Source organism: Bombina bombina, chromosome 2 (genome assembly GCF_027579735.1).
Source record: "Bombina bombina isolate aBomBom1 chromosome 2, aBomBom1.pri, whole genome shotgun sequence".
NCBI lineage: Eukaryota > Metazoa > Chordata > Amphibia > Anura > Bombinatoridae > Bombina > Bombina bombina.
Window position 1 is genome coordinate 62559388 of NC_069500.1, and position 23872 is coordinate 62583259.

Below are 23872 nucleotides of genomic sequence, written 5' to 3' on the forward strand. Positions count from 1 at the left end.
AAAAAGTGAAGCTACAACTTTTTAAACAAAAGATAATACAGCTGTGTACTTCCTCCTAATGTTTACTGGCTAATAGGCACTTCCTCCCCTGATCATTAGTAGGAAGTACCTATCAGCCAATGAGCATTAGTAGGAAGTACCTATCAGCCAATCAGCATTAGTAGGAAGTACCTATCAGCCAATCAGCATTAGTAGGAAGTACCTATCAGCCAATGTATATAAGTTAGCTTGACGTGCACAACTAATACTAGTATAGAAAACTACATTTTAAAAGCTTTTATTTATATTTTTCAGGCAGCAAAATACCTACATGTTTAAAAGATCTTCATATGGATGATACAACATTTTCAAAAAATGTTTACAAATAAAATAAATACATTTATAAATAATTAAATAATTTGGATCACATTGGGAAGGGAGGTATTATTGAATGACTAGATGATTACTCCTGCAAGCAAATACAGATTGCTCATTAAAGTGCTGTCACAAAATAATGTTACCAGGCATCTGACTCAAGCTATGGAACTTGTTAATCTAGAAGTGTCTCAATACGTGATTTTGGCAATTCCATTACACCAACTATCCAAACTCTCTTGGATAACAAAACTTTTGGCCTATGGCAAAATGAGGAAATGATAGTGACATCTTTATATATTGTAAAATAGCTAAAGCAAAATATCCTCTGTTTTGTGTGGTTATAGTAAACATCAAGCTTATGTGACCTGCTGAAATTGGTCCGGATGCCAGGGATTGGGTGTGATAGCTTAGTAATACTCATGACAATTTGCACCTTTGTCATTTATTTAAGACTGCATTCATGTTGTCATTCCTTCTGAATGTTTCTTTTTTTTTTTTTTTTTACAAAATTTTGACTAGCGATTGTAAAAAAAACTTCTTATCAACAAAAGGTTATCTTATTAGCTTTCCTACACACTGTTCATCGTAGCAGCTTTTACAAAATTTCACTAAAAGGGACATTGAACAGTAAAATAGTTTTTCCATTAATGTGTTTCAAATGACCTGTTAAACCAGCTGCTGAGTATAAAATGTATGAGAAATTGCTTAAAGGGACACTGAACCCAAATTTATTTTCTTTCATGATTCAGATAGAGCATACAATTTTAAGCAAGAATGTAAGTTTAGATGCCGGCCCATTTTTGGTGAACAACCTGGGTTGTTCTTGCTGATTGGTGGTTAAATTCATCCACCAATAAAAAAGTGCTGTCCAGAGTTCTCAACCAAAAAAAAAAAAGCAAGCAAACGAAGAAAAATTGACAATAGGAGTAAATTAGAAAGTTGCTTAAAATTGCATGCTCTATCTGAAGCACGAAAGAAAAAAAATTGGGTTCAGTGTCCCTTTAAGTTTATTTTTGTATTTTGAAACCACAACCCATTAAAATGGGTTGAGCTTGAAGGAAAATATGATCTCTTATTTTATCACGCCTTATCTTAGTTTTGTCTGTAAACCAAAGCCAGATACAATTTAAAAGTAATATTTTATTATTTCTCTTTCCATACCCCCACTCGGAGGGTAATTTCTTCTGCTGGCTATGTTTACACAACTTTTCTAAAGCCAATACTTAAGTATAGAAACTTTCAGTATAGGTAGAGATGCCACGGGCAAAAATTGGCTATTTCAAATGCCAAAATAAAGGTAAGTGAGCTATTTGTACAGAATTTAATACACTCCAGCAGCTAAATGATTAATTGGGAACAAATTAAAGGGGATAACAATTTAGGTTACACTGTTCCTTTCATTTTACAGACTTCATAAATGTCTTGCAGTACAGTTAGAGATATTCAGATAAAGATATTAAGCAGAGCTCACGGACAAAACAAAGTCTATGTAATATATGGTTTTACTTACAGGGCACATAAGCGACACCCGCAGACTGGTGGTTGCAATTTCACTGTCAGGATCTGCAGTTAACTTCTCCTTAACTAATAGCACAAACATTAAGCAGAATTACAAAAGATATAAAAAAGACAAATCTAACATAACAGATATACATCAGGATTTTGAAACCGATAGCGGACTGATTTTAACTAATGCCGGTGGGTACAATAAATATATGCAGAGACCGCAGACAAAAGCTCATGTAAGTAATCTGTTCAGTTGAAGTCCATAACTAGAAGAATTAGTGGAAGCCCTTCTGTACACAAAGTGTGATTGATTCATGAATAAACTTCCAGAAGAGGCGCTAACAACAAACACTGTGGGGGACTTTAAAAATACCTGAGATAAGCATAAATCTATTCAACAAACTAGATAAGCATAAATCTATTCTACAAACTAGATAAGCATACATCTATTCTACAAACTAGATAAGCATACATCTATTCTACAAACTAGATAAGCATACATCTATTCTACAAACCAGATAAGCATACATCTATTCTACAAACTAGATAAGCATACGTCTATTCTACAAACTAGATAAGCATACGTCTAGTCTACAAACTAGATAAGCATACATCTATTCTACAAACTAGATAAGCATACATCTATTCTACAAACTAGATAAGCATACATCTACTCTACAAACTAGAAAAGCATAAATCTATTCTACAAACTAGATAAGCATAAGTCTATTCTACAAACTAGATAAGTTTATACTTTTATTGGGAAGACTTGCAGGGTCTATGCTTCTTATCTGCCGTCAAATTCTATGTTTTTAAGTAAAGCCTAACCATAATCGGTCATTCGATTTGAAACATTATGATAACATAATTTATGCTTACCTGATAAATTCCTTTCTTCTGTAGTGTGATCAGTCCACGAGTCATCATTACTTCTGGGATATTACTCCTCCCCAACAGGAAGTGCAAGAGGATTCACCCAGCAGAGCTGCATATAGCTCCTCCCCTCTACGTCACTCCCAGTCATTCGACCAAGGACCAACGAGAAAGGAAAAGCCAAGGGTGAAGTGGTGACTGGAGTAGAAATTAAAAAATATTTACCTGCCTTAAAAACGGGGCGGGCCGTGGACTGATCACACTACAGAAGAAAGGAATTTATCAGGTAAGCATAAATTATGTTTTCTTCTGTTAAGTGTGATCAGTCCACGGGTCATCATTACTTCTGGGATACCAATACCAAAGCAAAAGTACACGGATGACGGGAGGGATAGGCAGGCTCTTTATACAGAAGGAACCACTGCCTGAAGAACCTTTCTCCCAAAAATAGCCTCCGATGAAGCAAAAGTGTCAAATTTGTAAAATTTGGAAAAAGTATGAAGCGAAGACCAAGTTGCAGCCTTGCAAATCTGTTCGACAGAGGCCTCATTCTTGAAGGCCCAAGTGGAAGCCACAGCTCTAGTAGAATGAGCTGTAATTCTTTCAGGAGGCTGCTGTCCAGCAGTCTCATAAGCTAAACGAATTATGCTACGAAGCCAAAAAGAAAGAGAGGTAGCGGAAGCTTTTTGACCTCTCCTCTGCCCAGAGTAAATGACAAACAGAGAAGATGTTTGTCGAAATTCCTTAGTTGCCTGTAAGTAAAATTTTAGAGCACGGACTACATCCAGGTTGTGCAGTAGACGTTCCTTCTTTGAAGAAGGATTTGGGCATAAAGAAGGAACAACAATCTCTTGATTGATATTCCTGTTAGTAACTACCTTAGGTAAGAACCCAGGTTTAGTACGCAGGACTACCTTAACCGAATGAAAAATCAAATAAGGAGAATCACAATGTAAGGCTGATAATTCAGAGACTCTTCGAGCCGAGGAAATAGCCATTAAAAATAGAACTTTCCAAGATAACAACTTTATATCAATGGAATGAAGGGGTTCAAACGGAACGCCCTGTAAAACATTAAGAACAAGGTTTAAACGCCATGGTGGAGCAACAGTTTTAAACACAGGCTTAATTCTGGCCAAAGCCTGACAAAAAGCCTGGACGTCAGGAACTTCTGACAGACGTTTGTGTAACAGAATGGACAGAGCTGAGATCTGTCCCTTTAATGAACTAGCAGATAAACCCTTTTCTAAACCTTCTTGTAGAAAAGACAATATCCTAGGAATCCTAACCTTACTCCAAGAGTAACCTTTGGATTCACACCAATATAGGTATTTACGCCATATCTTATGGTAAATCTTTCTGGTAACAGGTTTCCTAGCCTGTATTAAGGTATCAATAACTGACTCAGAAAATCCACGTCTTGATAAAATCAAGCGTTCAATTTCCAAGCAGTCAGCTTCAGAGAAGTTAGATTTTGATGTTTGAAGGGACCCTGTATCAGAAGGTCCTGTTTCAGAGGTAGAGACCAAGGTGGACAGGATGACATGTCCACCAGGTCTGCATACCAAGTCCTGCGTGGCCACGCAGGTGCTATTAGAATCACTGATGCTCTCTCTTGTTTGATTCTGGCAATCAATCGAGGAAGCAACGGGAAGGGTGGAAACACGTAAGCCATCCTGAAGTCCCAAGGTGCTGTCAGAGCATCTATCAGGACTGCTCCTGGATCCCTGGATCTGGACCCGTAACGAGGAAGCTTGGCGTTCTGTCGAGACGCCATGAGATCTATCTCTGGTTTGCCCCAACGTCAAAGTATTTGGGCAAAGACCTCCGGATGAAGTTCCCACTCCCCCGGATGAAAAGTCTGACGACTTAAGAAATCCGCCTCCCAGTTCTCCACTCCCGGGATGTGGATTGCTGACAGGTGGCAAGAGTGAGACTCTGCCCAGCAAATTATCTTTGATACTTCCATCATAGCTAGGGAGCTTCTTGTCCCTCCCTGATGGTTGATGTAAGCTACAGTCGTGATGTTGTCCGACTGAAACCTGATGAACCCCCGAGTTGTCAACTGGGGCCAAGCCAGGAGGGCATTGAGAACTGCTCTCAATTCCAGAATGTTTATTGGCAGGAGACTCTCCTCCTGACTCCATTGTCCCTGAGCCTTCAGAGAATTCCAGACGGCACCCCAACCTAGAAGGCTGGCGTCTGTTGTTACAATTGTCCAGTCTGGTCTGCTGAATGGCATCCCCCTGGACAGATGTGGCCGAGAAAGCCACCATAGAAGAGAATTTCTGGTCTCTTGATCCAGATTCAGAGAAGGGGATAAGTCTGAGTAATCCCCATTCCACTGACTTAGCATGCACAGTTGCAGTGGTCTGAGGTGTAAGCGTGCAAAGGGTACTATGTCCATTGCCGCTACCATTAAGCCGATTACCTTCATGCATTGAGCCACTGACGGGTGTTGAATGGAATGAAGGGTGCGGCAAGCACTTTGAAGTCTTGTTAGCCTGTCCTCTGTCAGGTAAATCTTCATTTCTACAGAATCTATAAGAGTCCCCAGGAAGGGAACTCTTGTGAGTGGAACGAGTGAACTTTTCTTTTCGTTCACCTTCCATCCATGTGACCTTAGAAATGCCAGCACTAACTCTGTATGAGACTTGGCAGTTTGAAAGCTTGAAGCTTGTATCAGAATGTCGTCTAGGTATGGAGCTACCGAGATTCCCCGCGGTCTTAGTACCGCCAGAAGAGCACCCAGAACCTTTGTGAAGATTCTTGGAGCTGTAGCCAATCCGAATGGAAGAGCCACAAACTGGTAATGCCTGTCTAGGAAGGCAAACCTTAGGTACCGATAATGATCTTTGTGAATCGGTATGTGAAGGTAAGCATCTTTTAAATCTACAGTGGTCATGTATTGACCCTCTTGGATCATAGGTAAAATTGTCCGAATAGTCTCCATCTTGAACGATGGAACTCTTAGGAATTTGTTTAGGATCTTTAAGTCCAGGATTGGTCTGAAAGTTCCCTCTTTTTTGGGAACCACAAACAGATTTGAGTAAAACCCCTGTCCCTGTTCCGATCGTGGAACTGGATGGATTACTCCCATTAACAAGAGCTCTTGTACGCAGCGTAGAAACGCCTCTTTCTTTGTCTGGATTGTTGACAATCTTGACAGATGAAATCTCTCTCTTGGAGGAGAGTATTTGAAGTCCAGAAGGAATCCCTGAGATATTATCTCTAGCGCCCAGGGATCCTGAACATCTCTTGCCCAAGCCTGGGCGAAAAGAGAAAGTCTGCCCCCCACTAGATCCGATCCCGGATCGGGGGCCCTCAATTCATGCTGTTTTAGGGGCAGCAGCAGGTTTCCTAGTCTGCTTGCCCTTGTTCCAGGACTGGTTAGGTTTCCAGCCTTGTCTGTAGCGAGCAACAGCTCCTTCCTGTTTTGGTGCAGAGGAAGTTGATGCTGCTCCTGCTTTGAAATTACGAAAGGAACGAAAATTAGACTGTCTAGTCTTGGCTTTGGCTTTGTCCTGAGGCAGGGCATGGCCTTTACCTCCTGTAATGTCAGCGATAATCTCTTTCAACCCGGGCCCGAATAAGGTCTGCCCTTTGAAAGGTATATTAAGCAATTTAGACTTAGAAGTAACATCAGCTGACCAGGATTTTAGCCACAGCGCCCTGCGTGCCTGAATGGCGAATCCTGAATTCTTCGCCGTAAGTTTAGTAAGATGTACTACGGCCTCCGAAATGAATGAATTAGCTAGTTTAAGGACTCTAAGCCTGTCCGTAATGTCGTCCAGAGTAGCTGAACCAATGTTCTCTTCCAGAGACTCAATCCAGAATGCCGCTGCAGCCGTGATCGGCGCAATGCATGCAAGGGGTTGCAATATAAAACCTTGTTGAACAAACATTTTCTTAAGGTAACCCTCTAACTTTTTATCCATTGGATCTGAAAAAGCACAGCTATCCTCCACCGGGATAGTGGTACGCTTAGCTAAGGTAGAAACTGCTCCCTCCACCTTAGGGACCGTTTGCCATAAGTCCCTTGTGGTGGCGTCTATTGGAAACATTTTTCTAAATATCGGAGGGGTTGAGAACGGCACACCGGGTCTATCCCACTCCTTAGTAACAATTTCAGTAAGTCTCTTAGGTATAGGAAAAACCTCAGTACTCGTCGGTACCGCAAAATATTTATCCAACCTACACATTTTCTCTGGTATTGCAACTGTGTTACAATCATTCAGAGCCGCTAACACCTCCCCTAGTAATACACGGAGGTTTTCCAGTTTAAATTTAAAATTTGAAATATCTGAATCCAGTCTGTTTGGATCAGAACCGTCACCCACAGAATGAAGTTCTCCGTCCTCATGTTCTGCCACCTGTGACGCAGTGTCTGACATGGCCCTAATATTATCAGCGCACTCTGTTCTCACCCCAGAGTGATCACGCTTACCTCTTAGTTCTGGTAATTTAGCCAAAACCTCAGTCATAACAGTAGCCATATCCTGTAATGTGATTTGTAATGGCCTGGATTGGATGAGACTCTTAAGCGCTTGTGCTTAATTACCCAATAAGGAAAGATAGTCTTACTATGTAGTTGGATTCAATGAGATCTATTTATTTTTAGAATTATAAATACATACAATAAAATTTAAAACAATAGAAATTGATTCTTAAAACAAATCTAACTGGTTGGCCAACCATACAGTGTGAATAAAATGTTATAATATGTTTTCCAATCCCTGTTACTTAGTGTGTTATACAAACATATCTGTATATTTGAATTTTTGAATTTTGGTTTAATTGCAGATATTTTTTATGGATTTGATATAGTGGACTTGTGAAGAAGTATGGTATCCACAAAGAATATTCGCAATATTAATTCTTAATTACCATATTTACCATATTCGTTTGTTTAAAGCTGAACATACATAATTAAAATAGCGTCAATGGTATCAACAATATAATTAAAATAGCGTCAATGGTATCAACAATAGTAACAAATAATAAAAGTGAAACAAAAATAAAGTGATACAGTAAAAATCGTATAAGTTATGAAAGATAAAGTCTTTCTGCCGTGATCGTTAGAGTAATTGTTAATTGCTTTTTGTTAAAAGCGCTGTTGTTAAGTCCTCCGTGGGGATAGTATGTGCGGGCGTGCTGCAACACGTTTTTATCTAATTGCTATATATATTGCGATTATAAGTCACTGTTAAGTAGTTTTGGTTATCTGTCCTTCACATTAACTTCCTTAGTTGGTGTAGGTATAATAAATCTTACCCGTTGTTTCTTTTGGGATACTTTGTTTCTGGTCTAGTTTCTTTTTGTACCCAATTCAATCTTTACTGTGATGAATGTGGATCGGAAGCCGGGATAGCCACTGCCGGTGTTGTAGTGGTTTCAGTATGTCGAGTTGGTTTGTCTCTGCGATTACACACACTTGAAGAAGTAGATGCTGGGGTATTGTGGTAGTGTGCTTTAACCGTTAATCCTTTTGTCAGATGGCTGGGCTTTTTGCCTGGTTCAGGTTTTCAAAACCTCTTGAATTGTTGCGAATGTGTTCTGTTTAGATCCGTACTCTATTTGTTTCAGAGTATCCGATCTGCAGGTGTCCACAGGTTTCTTTAGGCCCAATTATTAGGTAAGGTATTTCAGTTGTTCTTGGCGGTCCTTTGAAAGGAGGACTAGGTGCTTTGAAGGTTGTTCTTGAACGCTTCAGAATATCTTTCAAGCGTATTTGTTGGTCCGTGGTTTGATGTAGTCTTGGCGGTCCACTTCGAAAGTGGACTATGAAAATGTTCAGTGTAGCAAGGAGTAGGCAACGCGTTTCAGCTGATTAATACAGCCTTTATCAAGCATATCCTTGCAGTTGTAAACAGTGGGTTTTTGTATTCTGTGATTTGATTCTATTGGATCCCCTAGGTAGTTGTATCTTTACAATCTGGTGATCCTATTGGTTGTTGTGTCGGTGCTTTTGATTGGTCATTCCTTAGCATGTGACCTATTAATGGTTCAGTTTATCACGGTGATGGGGGAATTTTCACTTATTTGTATCAGATGACCAAGTAAATGCATAAAACGTTATGAAAACTTGTTCCAGTAGTAAACACAAATACGAATGTATTGTTATAATAAAAACATAAATAACTTTTTGTACGTCAGAGAATCTGTCCTTACAGGGTTTGTGAGTCAGTATAAGGTTTTTGGTATATGCCAATTTGAATATTTATTATGTTCTATTTAGTCCTTTAGTGCAAGAATTCATATTTTATTGTTGGTTCAATTCTAGGGTTGGTAAATTAGAGGTTTAGTCATTTGTTTTGATGATGCAATTTAATATAACAGTGGAATGGGAAATTTCAATTTTGCGTGTTCTTGTTTGATCTTTAGTAATCGTTTGTTAAAAAGCAGTTTTTTTATTAATAATCGTTATTTCCATTATTATTGCTTTGGTGCAAGTATATGAAACATGCATTATTGGTTCTGGAATTTTTATTCCTATTTTTGTAATTTATTTATTTTTAGTGTTCGTTCTTTTATAATCTTTTGTTGAAGAGCAGGTTAATCTTTTGGTATTCATCATTTCAATTGTATTGGTTCAAGGATATAAAACATCCATTATTAATAGTTGTGTATCAATCTGTTGGGTTTCTCTTCCGAATTTGGAGTGTTTGTTCTCTTTTAGCCTTTGTTGAAAGAGGGTATCATAAAACGATTTCTTAAAATTTGGTGAAATTTTGAATTGTTTATGAAGTGTTGTTATCAGATGCATTATTATTGGTTCTGGAATTTTTATTCCTATTTTTGTAATTTATTTATTTTTAGTGTTCGTTCTTTTATAATCTTTTGTTGAAGAGCAGGTTAATCTTTTGGTATTCATCATTTCAATTGTGTTGGTTCAAGGATATAGAACATCCATTATTATTAGTTGTGTATCAACCTGTTGGGTTTCTCTTCCGAATTTGGAGTGTTTGTTCTTTTTTAGCCTTTGTTGAAGGAGTGTGTCATAAAACGATTTTTTAAAATTTTTGGTGAAATTTTGAATTGTTTATGAAGTATTGTTATCAGATTGGGTTTTTGGTAAAACATGCATTATTATTGGTTCTGGAATTTTTATTCCTATTTTTGTAATTTATTTATTTTTAGTGTTTGTTCTTTTATAATCTTTTGTTGAAGAGCAGGTTAATCTTTTGGTATTCATCATTACAATTGTATTGGTTCAAGGATATAGAACATCCATTATTATTAGTTGTGTATCAACCTGTTGGGTTTCTCTTCCGAATTTGGAGTGGTTGTTCTCTTTTAGCCTTTGTTGAAGGATTGTATTATAAAACGATTTTTTTAAATTTTTGGTGAAATTTTGAATTGTTTATGAAGTGTTGTTATCAGATTGGGTTTTTGGTGTTGGCATGCAGGATTTTTTGTGGTTCAAGTATTCAAGAAACAGTTTAGACTGAAGTCTATATTCAGACCTTTTGGTCTTAAGGTTTGCATTTCGAAGATCCATTTTGCTTCTTTTTTAAGTAGGTTGTTTGCCTGGTTACCACCTCTTATATTTTGTTTAATTTTTTGTATAGCTGTGTAGTTGAAATATTTTAGATTGCTGTTATTGCAAGTTCTGAAGTGTTTGGGAACTGGCAGGTCTTTATTTCTTTCTAGTTCCGATTTTTCTATTGATAATATGTGTTCCCTTATTCGTTCTTTTATCATCCTTTCCGTTTCACCTATATATTGTTTGTCACATTTTGTGCATGTTATAAGATATATTATGTTTGTGTCTGTACATCTTATAGTCTCTTTTATTTTATATTCCTTGTTTGTGATGCTGGATTTGAATGATTTAGCTTTTTTTGCATGTCTGCATGCTTTGCAGAAACCGCAGGGATAAAATCCCTGTAATGTTTCACCTTGAACTCCTTTTTGGATTTTCGGTTTGTTATGTTTTATGGTTGGAGCTAGTGAACTTTTTAGGTTTTTGGCCTTTTTGTAAATGAATTTTGGGTTTTGTGGTAATTTCTCTCCTAAGTGTGGATCTTGTTGTAGTATTTTCCAGTGTGATTTGATAATTTTTTCTATTTCACCTCTATCCTCACTGTACTCTGTGATGAAAGGGATGAACCATTCTTTAGATTCTTCTATAGTGTTAGTTTTATCTTTGGGTTTATATTTGAGTATGTCCTTTCTGTTGGTTTTTTGTACTTGAAGTCTTTCCACTTCTATTTCTTCCTCTGTGTATCCTCTTTCTATGAATTTCTCTTTAAGTCTCTTTGATTGGATTTCAAAATCTGTGTCTTTTTTACAGTTTCTTTTGAGTCTAAGGAACTGACCCTTTGGTATATTTTGTTTCCACCGCTTGAGGTGACCACTTGTTTCGTGTATGAAGTTGTTTGCATCGACCTCTTTGAAATAGGTTTTTGTGAGAAGCTCGTTATTTTCTATGCTAATTTCTAGGTCTAGATAATGTATTTTCTCTGTACTGTAGTCTGCAGTGAATTTTAGATTAAGTTGATTGTTGTTCATATGTTCTAAGCAGGTATTTAAATCTTGTGTTGTGCCTTTCCAGACAAAGAAGAGATCATCAATAAATCTTTTATACATGATGAAATTATTTTTGAAGGGGCTCTCTTGTAGGAATTGTGTTTCCCATATTCCCATGAACAGATTTGCGTAACTAGGGGCAAATTTAGTGCCCATAGCTGTTCCGCAAATCTGTTCATAGTATGTGTTTTCGTACATAAAAAAGTTATGGGTTAGAATAAATTCTATACAATCTATTATGAATTCTCGTTGTTCTTTTAACATAGTTGGGTCATTTCTTAAATATTTATTGATGGCATGGAGGCCATCTTCGTGTCTAATGGAGGTATACAGTGCCTGAACATCGCATGTCACTAGTATATATTCATCAGTCCATTTGAAATTATCTAACATTATTAATAGGTTTGTTGAGTCTCTTAAATATGAGTCTAAGTTTATGACGTATTTTTGAAGATATTTGTCGATATAGGCTGATAAATTTGACGTTAGTGAGTCAATCCCTGAAATAATTGGTCTGCCTGGTGGGTTAGTAAGTGATTTGTGGATTTTTGGAAGGACGTATATGACTGGAATAATAGGGTGGTTAGGGAGAAGGTAGTTGTGTTCTTTCTCATTAAGAATACCTATATTAGATGCTTTATCCAGAAGGTGTTTTAGAAATACTTTGTAAATGATGGTTGGATTACACCGTAATTTTTTGTAGGTGTTCACATCTTGTATAAGTGAATGTACCATTTCTTTGTATTTGTTTGTATCTAAGATGACTATCCCTCCTCCCTTATCCGCTGGCTTTATTGTGATTTCGTTGTTTTCTTCTAGTTCTTTTATAAGGTTTTTTTGTTTTAGTGTGATGTTATGTTTTATTTTCTTTTGTGCGATGTTGCTTATATCTTCTAAAATCAGTTTCTCAAAGGTTTCTATGTAGTTGCCTTTTTCATGTTTAGGATAAAAGTTTGATTTTTCTTTTAGCCCTGAGTGTATGAAGTTGTCTGTTTGGGTGTTTGTGATGTCATTAGTTATTTCTCTTTCGAGAGAGGTCTTCTGGAAATATTTTTTGAGGGTTAATTTCCTAATAAATTTGCTGGCGTCTATATATGTTTCAAATTTATTTAGTTTTCTTGTTGGTGCAAAAGAGAGGCCTTTATTCAAGATTTCTATTTGGGATGTATTTAGAGTGACTTTGCTAAGATTAAAGATGCCATTTTGCTTTATCTCATTCTTTTCGCTTGTTGGTTTTGGTATTGGGGCTCTCCTCTTTCTCCTCTCTGTTCCCCTCCCTCTGTTACCTCTTCTTCTGAATGGTTTCTTTTTCTTCTGGTATTTGGGTGTGGTCCTACCTCTAAAAAATGTTGTTCAGTAGTTACAGCGGAGTGTTCACCTTTTGTGATAGTATTTCCATTTTCTAAAGGGACATATCTGTTGTATGTGGGCACTGTCCAATTCTCTTTTTCAGTCCTGTTATTTTTATTTTTGTTGTTCCAACCATGGTTGTGAGTTGTGTTGGTTGTATACTCTTGGTTTCTATTGTAGTAATTGTGGTTTTTGTATTGTTCTCTGTAATAAGTAGGTTGGTGTAAATATTCTGTTCTATTTTCTCTGGAGTAGTCTGTTTCTTTCTTATTTCTCTGGTAGTAATTTTGGTGGTTGTGCTGTTTATGGTTGTATCCTGTTGTTTGCCAAGCGGGTCTGAAATTTTGTTCTCTTGTAGAGAAAGTTTCTTGGTTCCTTTTAAAAGTGTTATATGAGTTGTGGTTATATGGTTTATAGTTGATCTCTCTTTCATTGTAATTTTGATATCTGTTGTTTTGTGTCCTGTAGTCTCTGTAATCGCTATTATTATTGGTGGGATATTCATTTTTAGATGTATCACTATGTTGAGTGTCCTTAAATCTGTATTGTTGTTTTTCTGTAAGGGGCGGTTTATTTATCCCTGATGGGAGGTCAGTTTTGTGTTCTACTGTGGTTTTCATAGTGTCTCTTCTCCAACTGTGGCTTGTGTATTTATTTGAATCAGGGTTTTTTAGATGTGTGTCATAGTCCTCTCTGTCTCTTTCAAATTTATTTAGTTTGATTTTAATCAGTTCATCCTTGGTTTCCCTCATTAATTTCTTAAGTTGTTCTTCCTTTCTTTTGTATTCGTCTAGATCTTTAAATATTTGGAGTTTACTCTCTATTTCATTGATTTCATTTCCTAACTTTATTAGAATCTCTTCTCTATGTTCTTTAATTAATTGCATTAGTTTAGCAGATGCCTCATCTAGGATCTCAGCCCATTTCTTTTTAAATTCTTCAGATTCTGTTTTGAATGTGCATTCCTTTTTTATACGTAGTCCCCTAGGTATTCTTTTAGCGCTTAAATACTCATTAAGAAAGATGCACTCAGTTTTGTGTCTAATTTCCAGAATAAGCTTTTTTTCTAATAAATTCATAAATTCTCTAATTTTTTCTTTATCGCTGTTATTGACTATAGTTGGTATTGTATGATTTGTTTTGTCAAAGATGTTGTGTATATTGTCATATATAGTTGATCTGAGTTCAAAGATATCGGTTCTGTCTGTTTTATCATTTTCTTTTCTAAGAGATATAGGGTTTTCAGGTATTTCTGTTGTGTGTAACATTGTGCTGTTATTTTCCATCACTGCTGCAAGGTTTATTATAGAGATTATTTAAGGTGTATTGGTGTGTTGGGTTAATAAACTATGCGCTGTGGGGGTAAAAGCTAGGGAGTCTCGAAGAAGTAATCTCACAAACTTCAAAGTGGGGGTAAAATCTGGATTGGATGAGACTCTTAAGCGCTTGTGCTTAATTACCCAATAAGGAAAGATAGTCTTACTATGTAGTTGGATTCAATGAGATCTATTTATTTTTAGAATTATAAATACATACAATAAAATTTAAAACAATAGAAATTGATTCTTAAAACAAATCTAACTGGTTGGCCAACCATACAGTGTGAATAAAATGTTATAATATGTTTTCCAATCCCTGTTACTTAGTGTGTTATACAAACATATCTGTATATTTGAATTTTTGAATTTTGGTTTAATTGAAGATATTTTTTATGGATTTGATATAGTGGACTTGTGAAGAAGTATGGTATCCACAAAGAATATTCGCAATATTAATTCTTAATTACCATATTTACCATATTCGTTTGTTTAAAGCTGAACATACATAATTAAAATAGCGTCAATGGTATCAACAATATAATTAAAATAGCGTCAATGGTATCAACAATAGTAACAAATAATAAAAGTGAAACAAAAATAAAGTGATACAGTAAAAATCGTATAAGTTATGAAAGATAAAGTCTTTCTGCCGTGATCGTTAGAGTAATTGTTAATTGCTTTTTGTTAAAAGCGCTGTTGTTAAGTCCTCCGTGGGGATAGTATGTGCGGGCGTGCTGCAACACGTTTTTATCTAATTGCTATATATATTGCGATTATAAGTCACTGTTAAGTAGTTTTGGTTATCTGTCCTTCACATTAACTTCCTTAGTTGGTGTAGGTATAATAAATCTTACCCGTTGTTTCTTTTGGGATACTTTGTTTCTGGTCTAGTTTCTTTTTGTACCCAATTCAATCTTTACTGTGATGAATGTGGATCGGAAGCCGGGATAGCCACTGCCGGTGTTGTAGTGGTTTCAGTATGTCGAGTTGGTTTGTCTCTGCGATTACACACACTTGAAGAAGTAGATGCTGGGGTATTGTGGTAGTGTGCTTTAACCGTTAATCCTTTTGTCAGATGGCTGGGCTTTTTGCCTGGTTCAGGTTTTCAAAACCTCTTGAATTGTTGCGAATGTGTTCTGTTTAGATCCGTACTCTATTTGTTTCAGAGTATCCGATCTGCAGGTGTCCACAGGTTTCTTTAGGCCCAATTATTAGGTAAGGTATTTCAGTTGTTCTTGGCGGTCCTTTGAAAGGAGGACTAGGTGCTTTGAAGGTTGTTCTTGAACGCTTCAGAATATCTTTCAAGCGTATTTGTTGGTCCGTGGTTTGATGTAGTCTTGGCGGTCCACTTCGAAAGTGGACTATGAAAATGTTCAGTGTAGCAAGGAGTAGGCAACGCGTTTCAGCTGATTAATACAGCCTTTATCAAGCATATCCTTGCAGTTGTAAACAGTGGGTTTTTGTATTCTGTGATTTGATTCTATTGGATCCCCTAGGTAGTTGTATCTTTACAATCTGGTGATCCTATTGGTTGTTGTGTCGGTGCTTTTGATTGGTCATTCCTTAGCATGTGACCTATTAATGGTTCAGTTTATCACGGTGATGGGGGAATTTTCACTTATTTGTATCAGATGACCAAGTAAATGCATAAAACGTTATGAAAACTTGTTCCAGTAGTAAACACAAATACGAATGTATTGTTATAATAAAAACATAAATAACTTTTTGTACGTCAGAGAATCTGTCCTTACAGGGTTTGTGAGTCAGTATAAGGTTTTTGGTATATGCCAATTTGAATATTTATTATGTTCTATTTAGTCCTTTAGTGCAAGAATTCATATTTTATTGTTGGTTCAATTCTAGGGTTGGTAAATTAGAGGTTTAGTCATTTGTTTTGATGATGCAATTTAATATAACAGTGGAATGGGAAATTTCAATTTTGCGTGTTCTTGTTTGATCTTTAGTAATCGTTTGTTAAAAAGCAGTTTTTTTATTAATAATCGTTATTTCCATTATTATTGCTTTGGTGCAAGTATATGAAACATGCATTATTGGTTCTGGAATTTTTATTCCTATTTTTGTAATTTATTTATTTTTAGTGTTCGTTCTTTTATAATCTTTTGTTGAAGAGCAGGTTAATCTTTTGGTATTCATCATTTCAATTGTATTGGTTCAAGGATATAAAACATCCATTATTAATAGTTGTGTATCAATCTGTTGGGTTTCTCTTCCGAATTTGGAGTGTTTGTTCTCTTTTAGCCTTTGTTGAAAGAGGGTATCATAAAACGATTTCTTAAAATTTGGTGAAATTTTGAATTGTTTATGAAGTGTTGTTATCAGATGCATTATTATTGGTTCTGGAATTTTTATTCCTATTTTTGTAATTTATTTATTTTTAGTGTTCGTTCTTTTATAATCTTTTGTTGAAGAGCAGGTTAATCTTTTGGTATTCATCATTTCAATTGTGTTGGTTCAAGGATATAGAACATCCATTATTATTAGTTGTGTATCAACCTGTTGGGTTTCTCTTCCGAATTTGGAGTGTTTGTTCTTTTTTAGCCTTTGTTGAAGGAGTGTGTCATAAAACGATTTTTTAAAATTTTTGGTGAAATTTTGAATTGTTTATGAAGTATTGTTATCAGATTGGGTTTTTGGTAAAACATGCATTATTATTGGTTCTGGAATTTTTATTCCTATTTTTGTAATTTATTTATTTTTAGTGTTTGTTCTTTTATAATCTTTTGTTGAAGAGCAGGTTAATCTTTTGGTATTCATCATTACAATTGTATTGGTTCAAGGATATAGAACATCCATTATTATTAGTTGTGTATCAACCTGTTGGGTTTCTCTTCCGAATTTGGAGTGGTTGTTCTCTTTTAGCCTTTGTTGAAGGATTGTATTATAAAACGATTTTTTTAAATTTTTGGTGAAATTTTGAATTGTTTATGAAGTGTTGTTATCAGATTGGGTTTTTGGTGTTGGCATGCAGGATTTTTTGTGGTTCAAGTATTCAAGAAACAGTTTAGACTGAAGTCTATATTCAGACCTTTTGGTCTTAAGGTTTGCATTTCGAAGATCCATTTTGCTTCTTTTTTAAGTAGGTTGTTTGCCTGGTTACCACCTCTTATATTTTGTTTAATTTTTTGTATAGCTGTGTAGTTGAAATATTTTAGATTGCTGTTATTGCAAGTTCTGAAGTGTTTGGGAACTGGCAGGTCTTTATTTCTTTCTAGTTCCGATTTTTCTATTGATAATATGTGTTCCCTTATTCGTTCTTTTATCATCCTTTCCGTTTCACCTATATATTGTTTGTCACATTTTGTGCATGTTATAAGATATATTATGTTTGTGTCTGTACATCTTATAGTCTCTTTTATTTTATATTCCTTGTTTGTGATGCTGGATTTGAATGATTTAGCTTTTTTTGCATGTCTGCATGCTTTGCAGAAACCGCAGGGATAAAATCCCTGTAATGTTTCACCTTGAACTCCTTTTTGGATTTTCGGTTTGTTATGTTTTATGGTTGGAGCTAGTGAACTTTTTAGGTTTTTGGCCTTTTTGTAAATGAATTTTGGGTTTTGTGGTAATTTCTCTCCTAAGTGTGGATCTTGTTGTAGTATTTTCCAGTGTGATTTGATAATTTTTTCTATTTCACCTCTATCCTCACTGTACTCTGTGATGAAAGGGATGAACCATTCTTTAGATTCTTCTATAGTGTTAGTTTTATCTTTGGGTTTATATTTGAGTATGTCCTTTCTGTTGGTTTTTTGTACTTGAAGTCTTTCCACTTCTATTTCTTCCTCTGTGTATCCTCTTTCTATGAATTTCTCTTTAAGTCTCTTTGATTGGATTTCAAAATCTGTGTCTTTTTTACAGTTTCTTTTGAGTCTAAGGAACTGACCCTTTGGTATATTTTGTTTCCACCGCTTGAGGTGACCACTTGTTTCGTGTATGAAGTTGTTTGCATCGACCTCTTTGAAATAGGTTTTTGTGAGAAGCTCGTTATTTTCTATGCTAATTTCTAGGTCTAGATAATGTATTTTCTCTGTACTGTAGTCTGCAGTGAATTTTAGATTAAGTTGATTGTTGTTCATATGTTCTAAGCAGGTATTTAAATCTTGTGTTGTGCCTTTCCAGACAAAGAAGAGATCATCAATAAATCTTTTATACATGATGAAATTATTTTTGAAGGGGCTCTCTTGTAGGAATTGTGTTTCCCATATTCCCATGAACAGATTTGCGTAACTAGGGGCAAATTTAGTGCCCATAGCTGTTCCGCAAATCTGTTCATAGTATGTGTTTTCGTACATAAAAAAGTTATGGGTTAGAATAAATTCTATACAATCTATTATGAATTCTCGTTGTTCTTTTAACATAGTTGGGTCATTTCTTAAATATTTATTGATGGCATGGAGGCCATCTTCGTGTCTAATGGAGGTATACAGTGCCTGAACATCGCATGTCACTAGTATATATTCATCAGTCCATTTGAAATTATCTAACATTATTAATAGGTTTGTTGAGTCTCTTAAATATGAGTCTAAGTTTATGACGTATTTTTGAAGATATTTGTCGATATAGGCTGATAAATTTGACGTTAGTGAGTCAATCCCTGAAATAATTGGTCTGCCTGGTGGGTTAGTAAGTGATTTGTGGATTTTTGGAAGGACGTATATGACTGGAATAATAGGGTGGTTAGGGAGAAGGTAGTTGTGTTCTTTCTCATTAAGAATACCTATATTAGATGCTTTATCCAGAAGGTGTTTTAGAAATACTTTGTAAATGATGGTTGGATTACACCGTAATTTTTTGTAGGTGTTCACATCTTGTATAAGTGAATGTACCATTTCTTTGTATTTGTTTGTATCTAAGATCCACACTTAGGAGAGAAATTACCACAAAACCCAAAATTCATTTACAAAAAGGCCAAAAACCTAAAAAGTTCACTAGCTCCAACCATAAAACATAACAAACCGAAAATCCAAAAAGGAGTTCAAGGTGAAACATTACAGGGATTTTATCCCTGCGGTTTCTGCAAAGCATGCAGACATGCAAAAAAAGCTAAATCATTCAAATCCAGCATCACAAACAAGGAATATAAAATAAAAGAGACTATAAGATGTACAGACACAAACATAATATATCTTATAACATGCACAAAATGTGACAAACAATATATAGGTGAAACGGAAAGGATGATAAAAGAACGAATAAGGGAACACATATTATCAATAGAAAAATCGGAACTAGAAAGAAATAAAGACCTGCCAGTTCCCAAACACTTCAGAACTTGCAATAACAGCAATCTAAAATATTTCAACTACACAGCTATACAAAAAATTAAACAAAATATAAGAGGTGGTAACCAGGCAAACAACCTACTTAAAAAAGAAGCAAAATGGATCTTCGAAATGCAAACCTTAAGACCAAAAGGTCTGAATATAGACTTCAGTCTAAACTGTTTCTTGAATACTTGAACCACAAAAAATCCTGCATGCCAACACCAAAAACCCAATCTGATAACAACACTTCATAAACAATTCAAAATTTCACCAAAAATTTAAAAAAATCGTTTTATAATACAATCCTTCAACAAAGGCTAAAAGAGAACAACCACTCCAAATTCGGAAGAGAAACCCAACAGGTTGATACACAACTAATAATAATGGATGTTCTATATCCTTGAACCAATACAATTGTAATGATGAATACCAAAAGATTAACCTGCTCTTCAACAAAAGATTATAAAAGAACAAACACTAAAAATAAATAAATTACAAAAATAGGAATAAAAATTCCAGAACCAATAATAATGCATGTTTTACCAAAAACCCAATCTGATAACAATACTTCATAAACAATTCAAAATTTCACCAAAAATTTTAAAAAATCGTTTTATGACACACTCCTTCAACAAAGGCTAAAAAAGAACAAACACTCCAAATTCGGAAGAGAAACCCAACAGGTTGATACACAACTAATAATAATGGATGTTCTATATCCTTGAACCAACACAATTGAAATGATGAATACCAAAAGATTAACCTGCTCTTCAACAAAAGATTATAAAAGAACGAACACTAAAAATAAATAAATTACAAAAATAGGAATAAAAATTCCAGAACCAATAATAATGCATCTGATAACAACACTTCATAAACAATTCAAAATTTCACCAAATTTTAAGAAATCGTTTTATGATACCCTCTTTCAACAAAGGCTAAAAGAGAACAAACACTCCAAATTCGGAAGAGAAACCCAACAGATTGATACACAACTATTAATAATGGATGTTTTATATCCTTGAACCAATACAATTGAAATGATGAATACCAAAAGATTAACCTGCTCTTCAACAAAAGATTATAAAAGAACGAACACTAAAAATAAATAAATTACAAAAATAGGAATAAAAATTCCAGAACCAATAATGCATGTTTCATATACTTGCACCAAAGCAATAATAATGGAAATAACGATTATTAATAAAAAAACTGCTTTTTAACAAACGATTACTAAAGATCAAACAAGAACACGCAAAATTGAAATTTCCCATTCCACTGTTATATTAAATTGCATCATCAAAACAAATGACTAAACCTCTAATTTACCAACCCTAGAATTGAACCAACAATAAAATATGAATTCTTGCACTAAAGGACTAAATAGAACATAATAAATATTCAAATTGGCATATACCAAAAACCTTATACTGACTCACAAACCCTGTAAGGACAGATTCTCTGACGTACAAAAAGTTATTTATGTTTTTATTATAACAATACATTCGTATTTGTGTTTACTACTGGAACAAGTTTTCATAACGTTTTATGCATTTACTTGGTCATCTGATACAAATAAGTGAAAATTCCCCCATCACCGTGATAAACTGAACCATTAATAGGTCACATGCTAAGGAATGACCAATCAAAAGCACCGACACGACAACCAATAGGATCACCAGATTGTAAAGATACAACTACCTAGGGGATCCAATAGAATCAAATCACAGAATACAAAAACCCACTGTTTACAACTGCAAGGATATGCTTGATAAAGGCTGTATTAATCAGCTGAAACGCGTTGCCTACTCCTTGCTACACTGAACATTTTCATAGTCCACTTTCGAAGTGGACCGCCAAGACTACATCAAACCACGGACCAACAAATACGCTTGAAAGATATTCTGAAGCGTTCAAGAACAACCTTCAAAGCACCTAGTCCTCCTTTCAAAGGACCGCCAAGAACAACTGAAATACCTTACCTAATAATTGGGCCTAAAGAAACCTGTGGACACCTGCAGATCGGATACTCTGAAACAAATAGAGTACGGATCTAAACAGAACACATTCGCAACAATTCAAGAGGTTTTGAAAACCTGAACCAGGCAAAAAGCCCAGCCATCTGACAAAAGGATTAACGGTTAAAGCACACTACCACAATACCCCAGCATCTACTTCTTCAAGTGTGTGTAATCGCAGAGACAAACCAACTCGACATACTGAAACCACTACAACACCGGCAGTGGCTATCCCGGCTTCCGATCCACATTCATCACAGTAAAGATTGAATTGGGTACAAAAAGAAACTAGACCAGAAACAAAGTATCCCAAAAGAAACAACGGGTAAGATTTATTATACCTACACCAACTAAGGAAGTTAATGTGAAGGACAGATAACCAAAACTACTTAACAGTGACTTATAATCGCAATATATATAGCAATTAGATAAAAACGTGTTGCAGCACGCCCGCACATACTATCCCCACGGAGGACTTAACAACAGCGCTTTTAACAAAAAGCAATTAACAATTACTCTAACGATCACGGCAGAAAGACTTTATCTTTCATAACTTATACGATTTTTACTGTATCACTTTATTTTTGTTTCACTTTTATTATTTGTTACTATTGTTGATACCATTGACGCTATTTTAATTATATTGTTGATACCATTGACGCTATTTTAATTATGTATGTTCAGCTTTAAACAAACGAATATGGTAAATATGGTAATTAAGAATTAATATTGCGAATATTCTTTGTGGATACCATACTTCTTCACAAGTCCACTATATCAAATCCATAAAAAATATCTGCAATTAAACCAAAATTCAAAAATTCAAATATACAGATATGTTTGTATAACACACTAAGTAACAGGGATTGGAAAACATATTATAACATTTTATTCACACTGTATGGTTGGCCAACCAGTTAGATTTGTTTTAAGAATCAATTTCTATTGTTTTAAATTTTATTGTATGTATTTATAATTCTAAAAATAAATAGATCTCATTGAATCCAACTACATAGTAAGACTATCTTTCCTTATTGGGTAATTAAGCACAAGCGCTTAAGAGTCTCATCCAATCCAGATTTTACCCCCACTTTGAAGTTTGTGAGATTACTTCTTCGAGACTCCCTAGCTTTTACCCCCACAGCGCATAGTTTATTAACCCAACACACCAATACACCTTAAATAATCTCTATAATAAACCTTGCAGCAGTGATGGAAAATAACAGCACAATGTTACACACAACAGAAATACCTGAAAACCCTATATCTCTTAGAAAAGAAAATGATAAAACAGACAGAACCGATATCTTTGAACTCAGATCAACTATATATGACAATATACACAACATCTTTGACAAAACAAATCATACAATACCAACTATAGTCAATAACAGCGATAAAGAAAAAATTAGAGAATTTATGAATTTATTAGAAAAAAAGCTTATTCTGGAAATTAGACACAAAACTGAGTGCATCTTTCTTAATGAGTATTTAAGCGCTAAAAGAATACCTAGGGGACTACGTATAAAAAAGGAATGCACATTCAAAACAGAATCTGAAGAATTTAAAAAGAAATGGGCTGAGATCCTAGATGAGGCATCTGCTAAACTAATGCAATTAATTAAAGAACATAGAGAAGAGATTCTAATAAAGTTAGGAAATGAAATCAATGAAATAGAGAGTAAACTCCAAATATTTAAAGATCTAGACGAATACAAAAGAAAGGAAGAACAACTTAAGAAATTAATGAGGGAAACCAAGGATGAACTGATTAAAATCAAACTAAATAAATTTGAAAGAGACAGAGAGGACTATGACACACATCTAAAAAACCCTGATTCAAATAAATACACAAGCCACAGTTGGAGAAGAGACACTATGAAAACCACAGTAGAACACAAAACTGACCTCCCATCAGGGATAAATAAACCGCCCCTTACAGAAAAACAACAATACAGATTTAAGGACACTCAACATAGTGATACATCTAAAAATGAATATCCCACCAATAATAATAGCGATTACAGAGACTACAGGACACAAAACAACAGATATCAAAATTACAATGAAAGAGAGATCAACTATAAACCATATAACCACAACTCATATAACACTTTTAAAAGGAACCAAGAAACTTTCTCTACAAGAGAACAAAATTTCAGACCCGCTTGGCAAACAACAGGATACAACCATAAACAGCACAACCACCAAAATTACTACCAGAGAAATAAGAAAGAAACAGACTACTCCAGAGAAAATAGAACAGAATATTTACACCAACCTACTTATTACAGAGAACAATACAAAAACCACAATTACTACAATAGAAACCAAGAGTATACAACCAACACAACTCACAACCATGGTTGGAACAACAAAAATAAAAATAACAGGACTGAAAAAGAGAATTGGACAGTGCCCACATACAACAGATATGTCCCTTTAGAAAATGGAAATACTATCACAAAAGGTGAACACTCCGCTGTAACTACTGAACAACATTTTTTAGAGGTAGGACCACACCCAAATACCAGAAGAAAAAGAAACCATTCAGAAGAAGAGGTAACAGAGGGAGGGGAACAGAGAGGAGAAAGAGGAGAGCCCCAATACCAAAACCAACAAGCGAAAAGAATGA

The 23872-nt window shown here is 35.2% G+C and overlaps 1 protein-coding gene across 4 annotated transcripts in view; it reads right to left on the minus strand.

Moving 5' to 3' along the window:
• PIAS2 (protein inhibitor of activated STAT 2) overlaps nucleotides 1-23872 on the minus strand; it is a 167955-nt gene that overhangs the window by 79909 nt on the left and 64174 nt on the right. For all 4 annotated transcript variants that reach the window (XM_053701081.1, XM_053701083.1, XM_053701082.1 and 1 more), the window contains exon 8: nucleotides 1868-1941. In XM_053701081.1, coding sequence (XP_053557056.1) covers nucleotides 1868-1941 — 74 coding nt within the window. The remainder of the gene's footprint in view (nucleotides 1-1867; nucleotides 1942-23872) is intronic.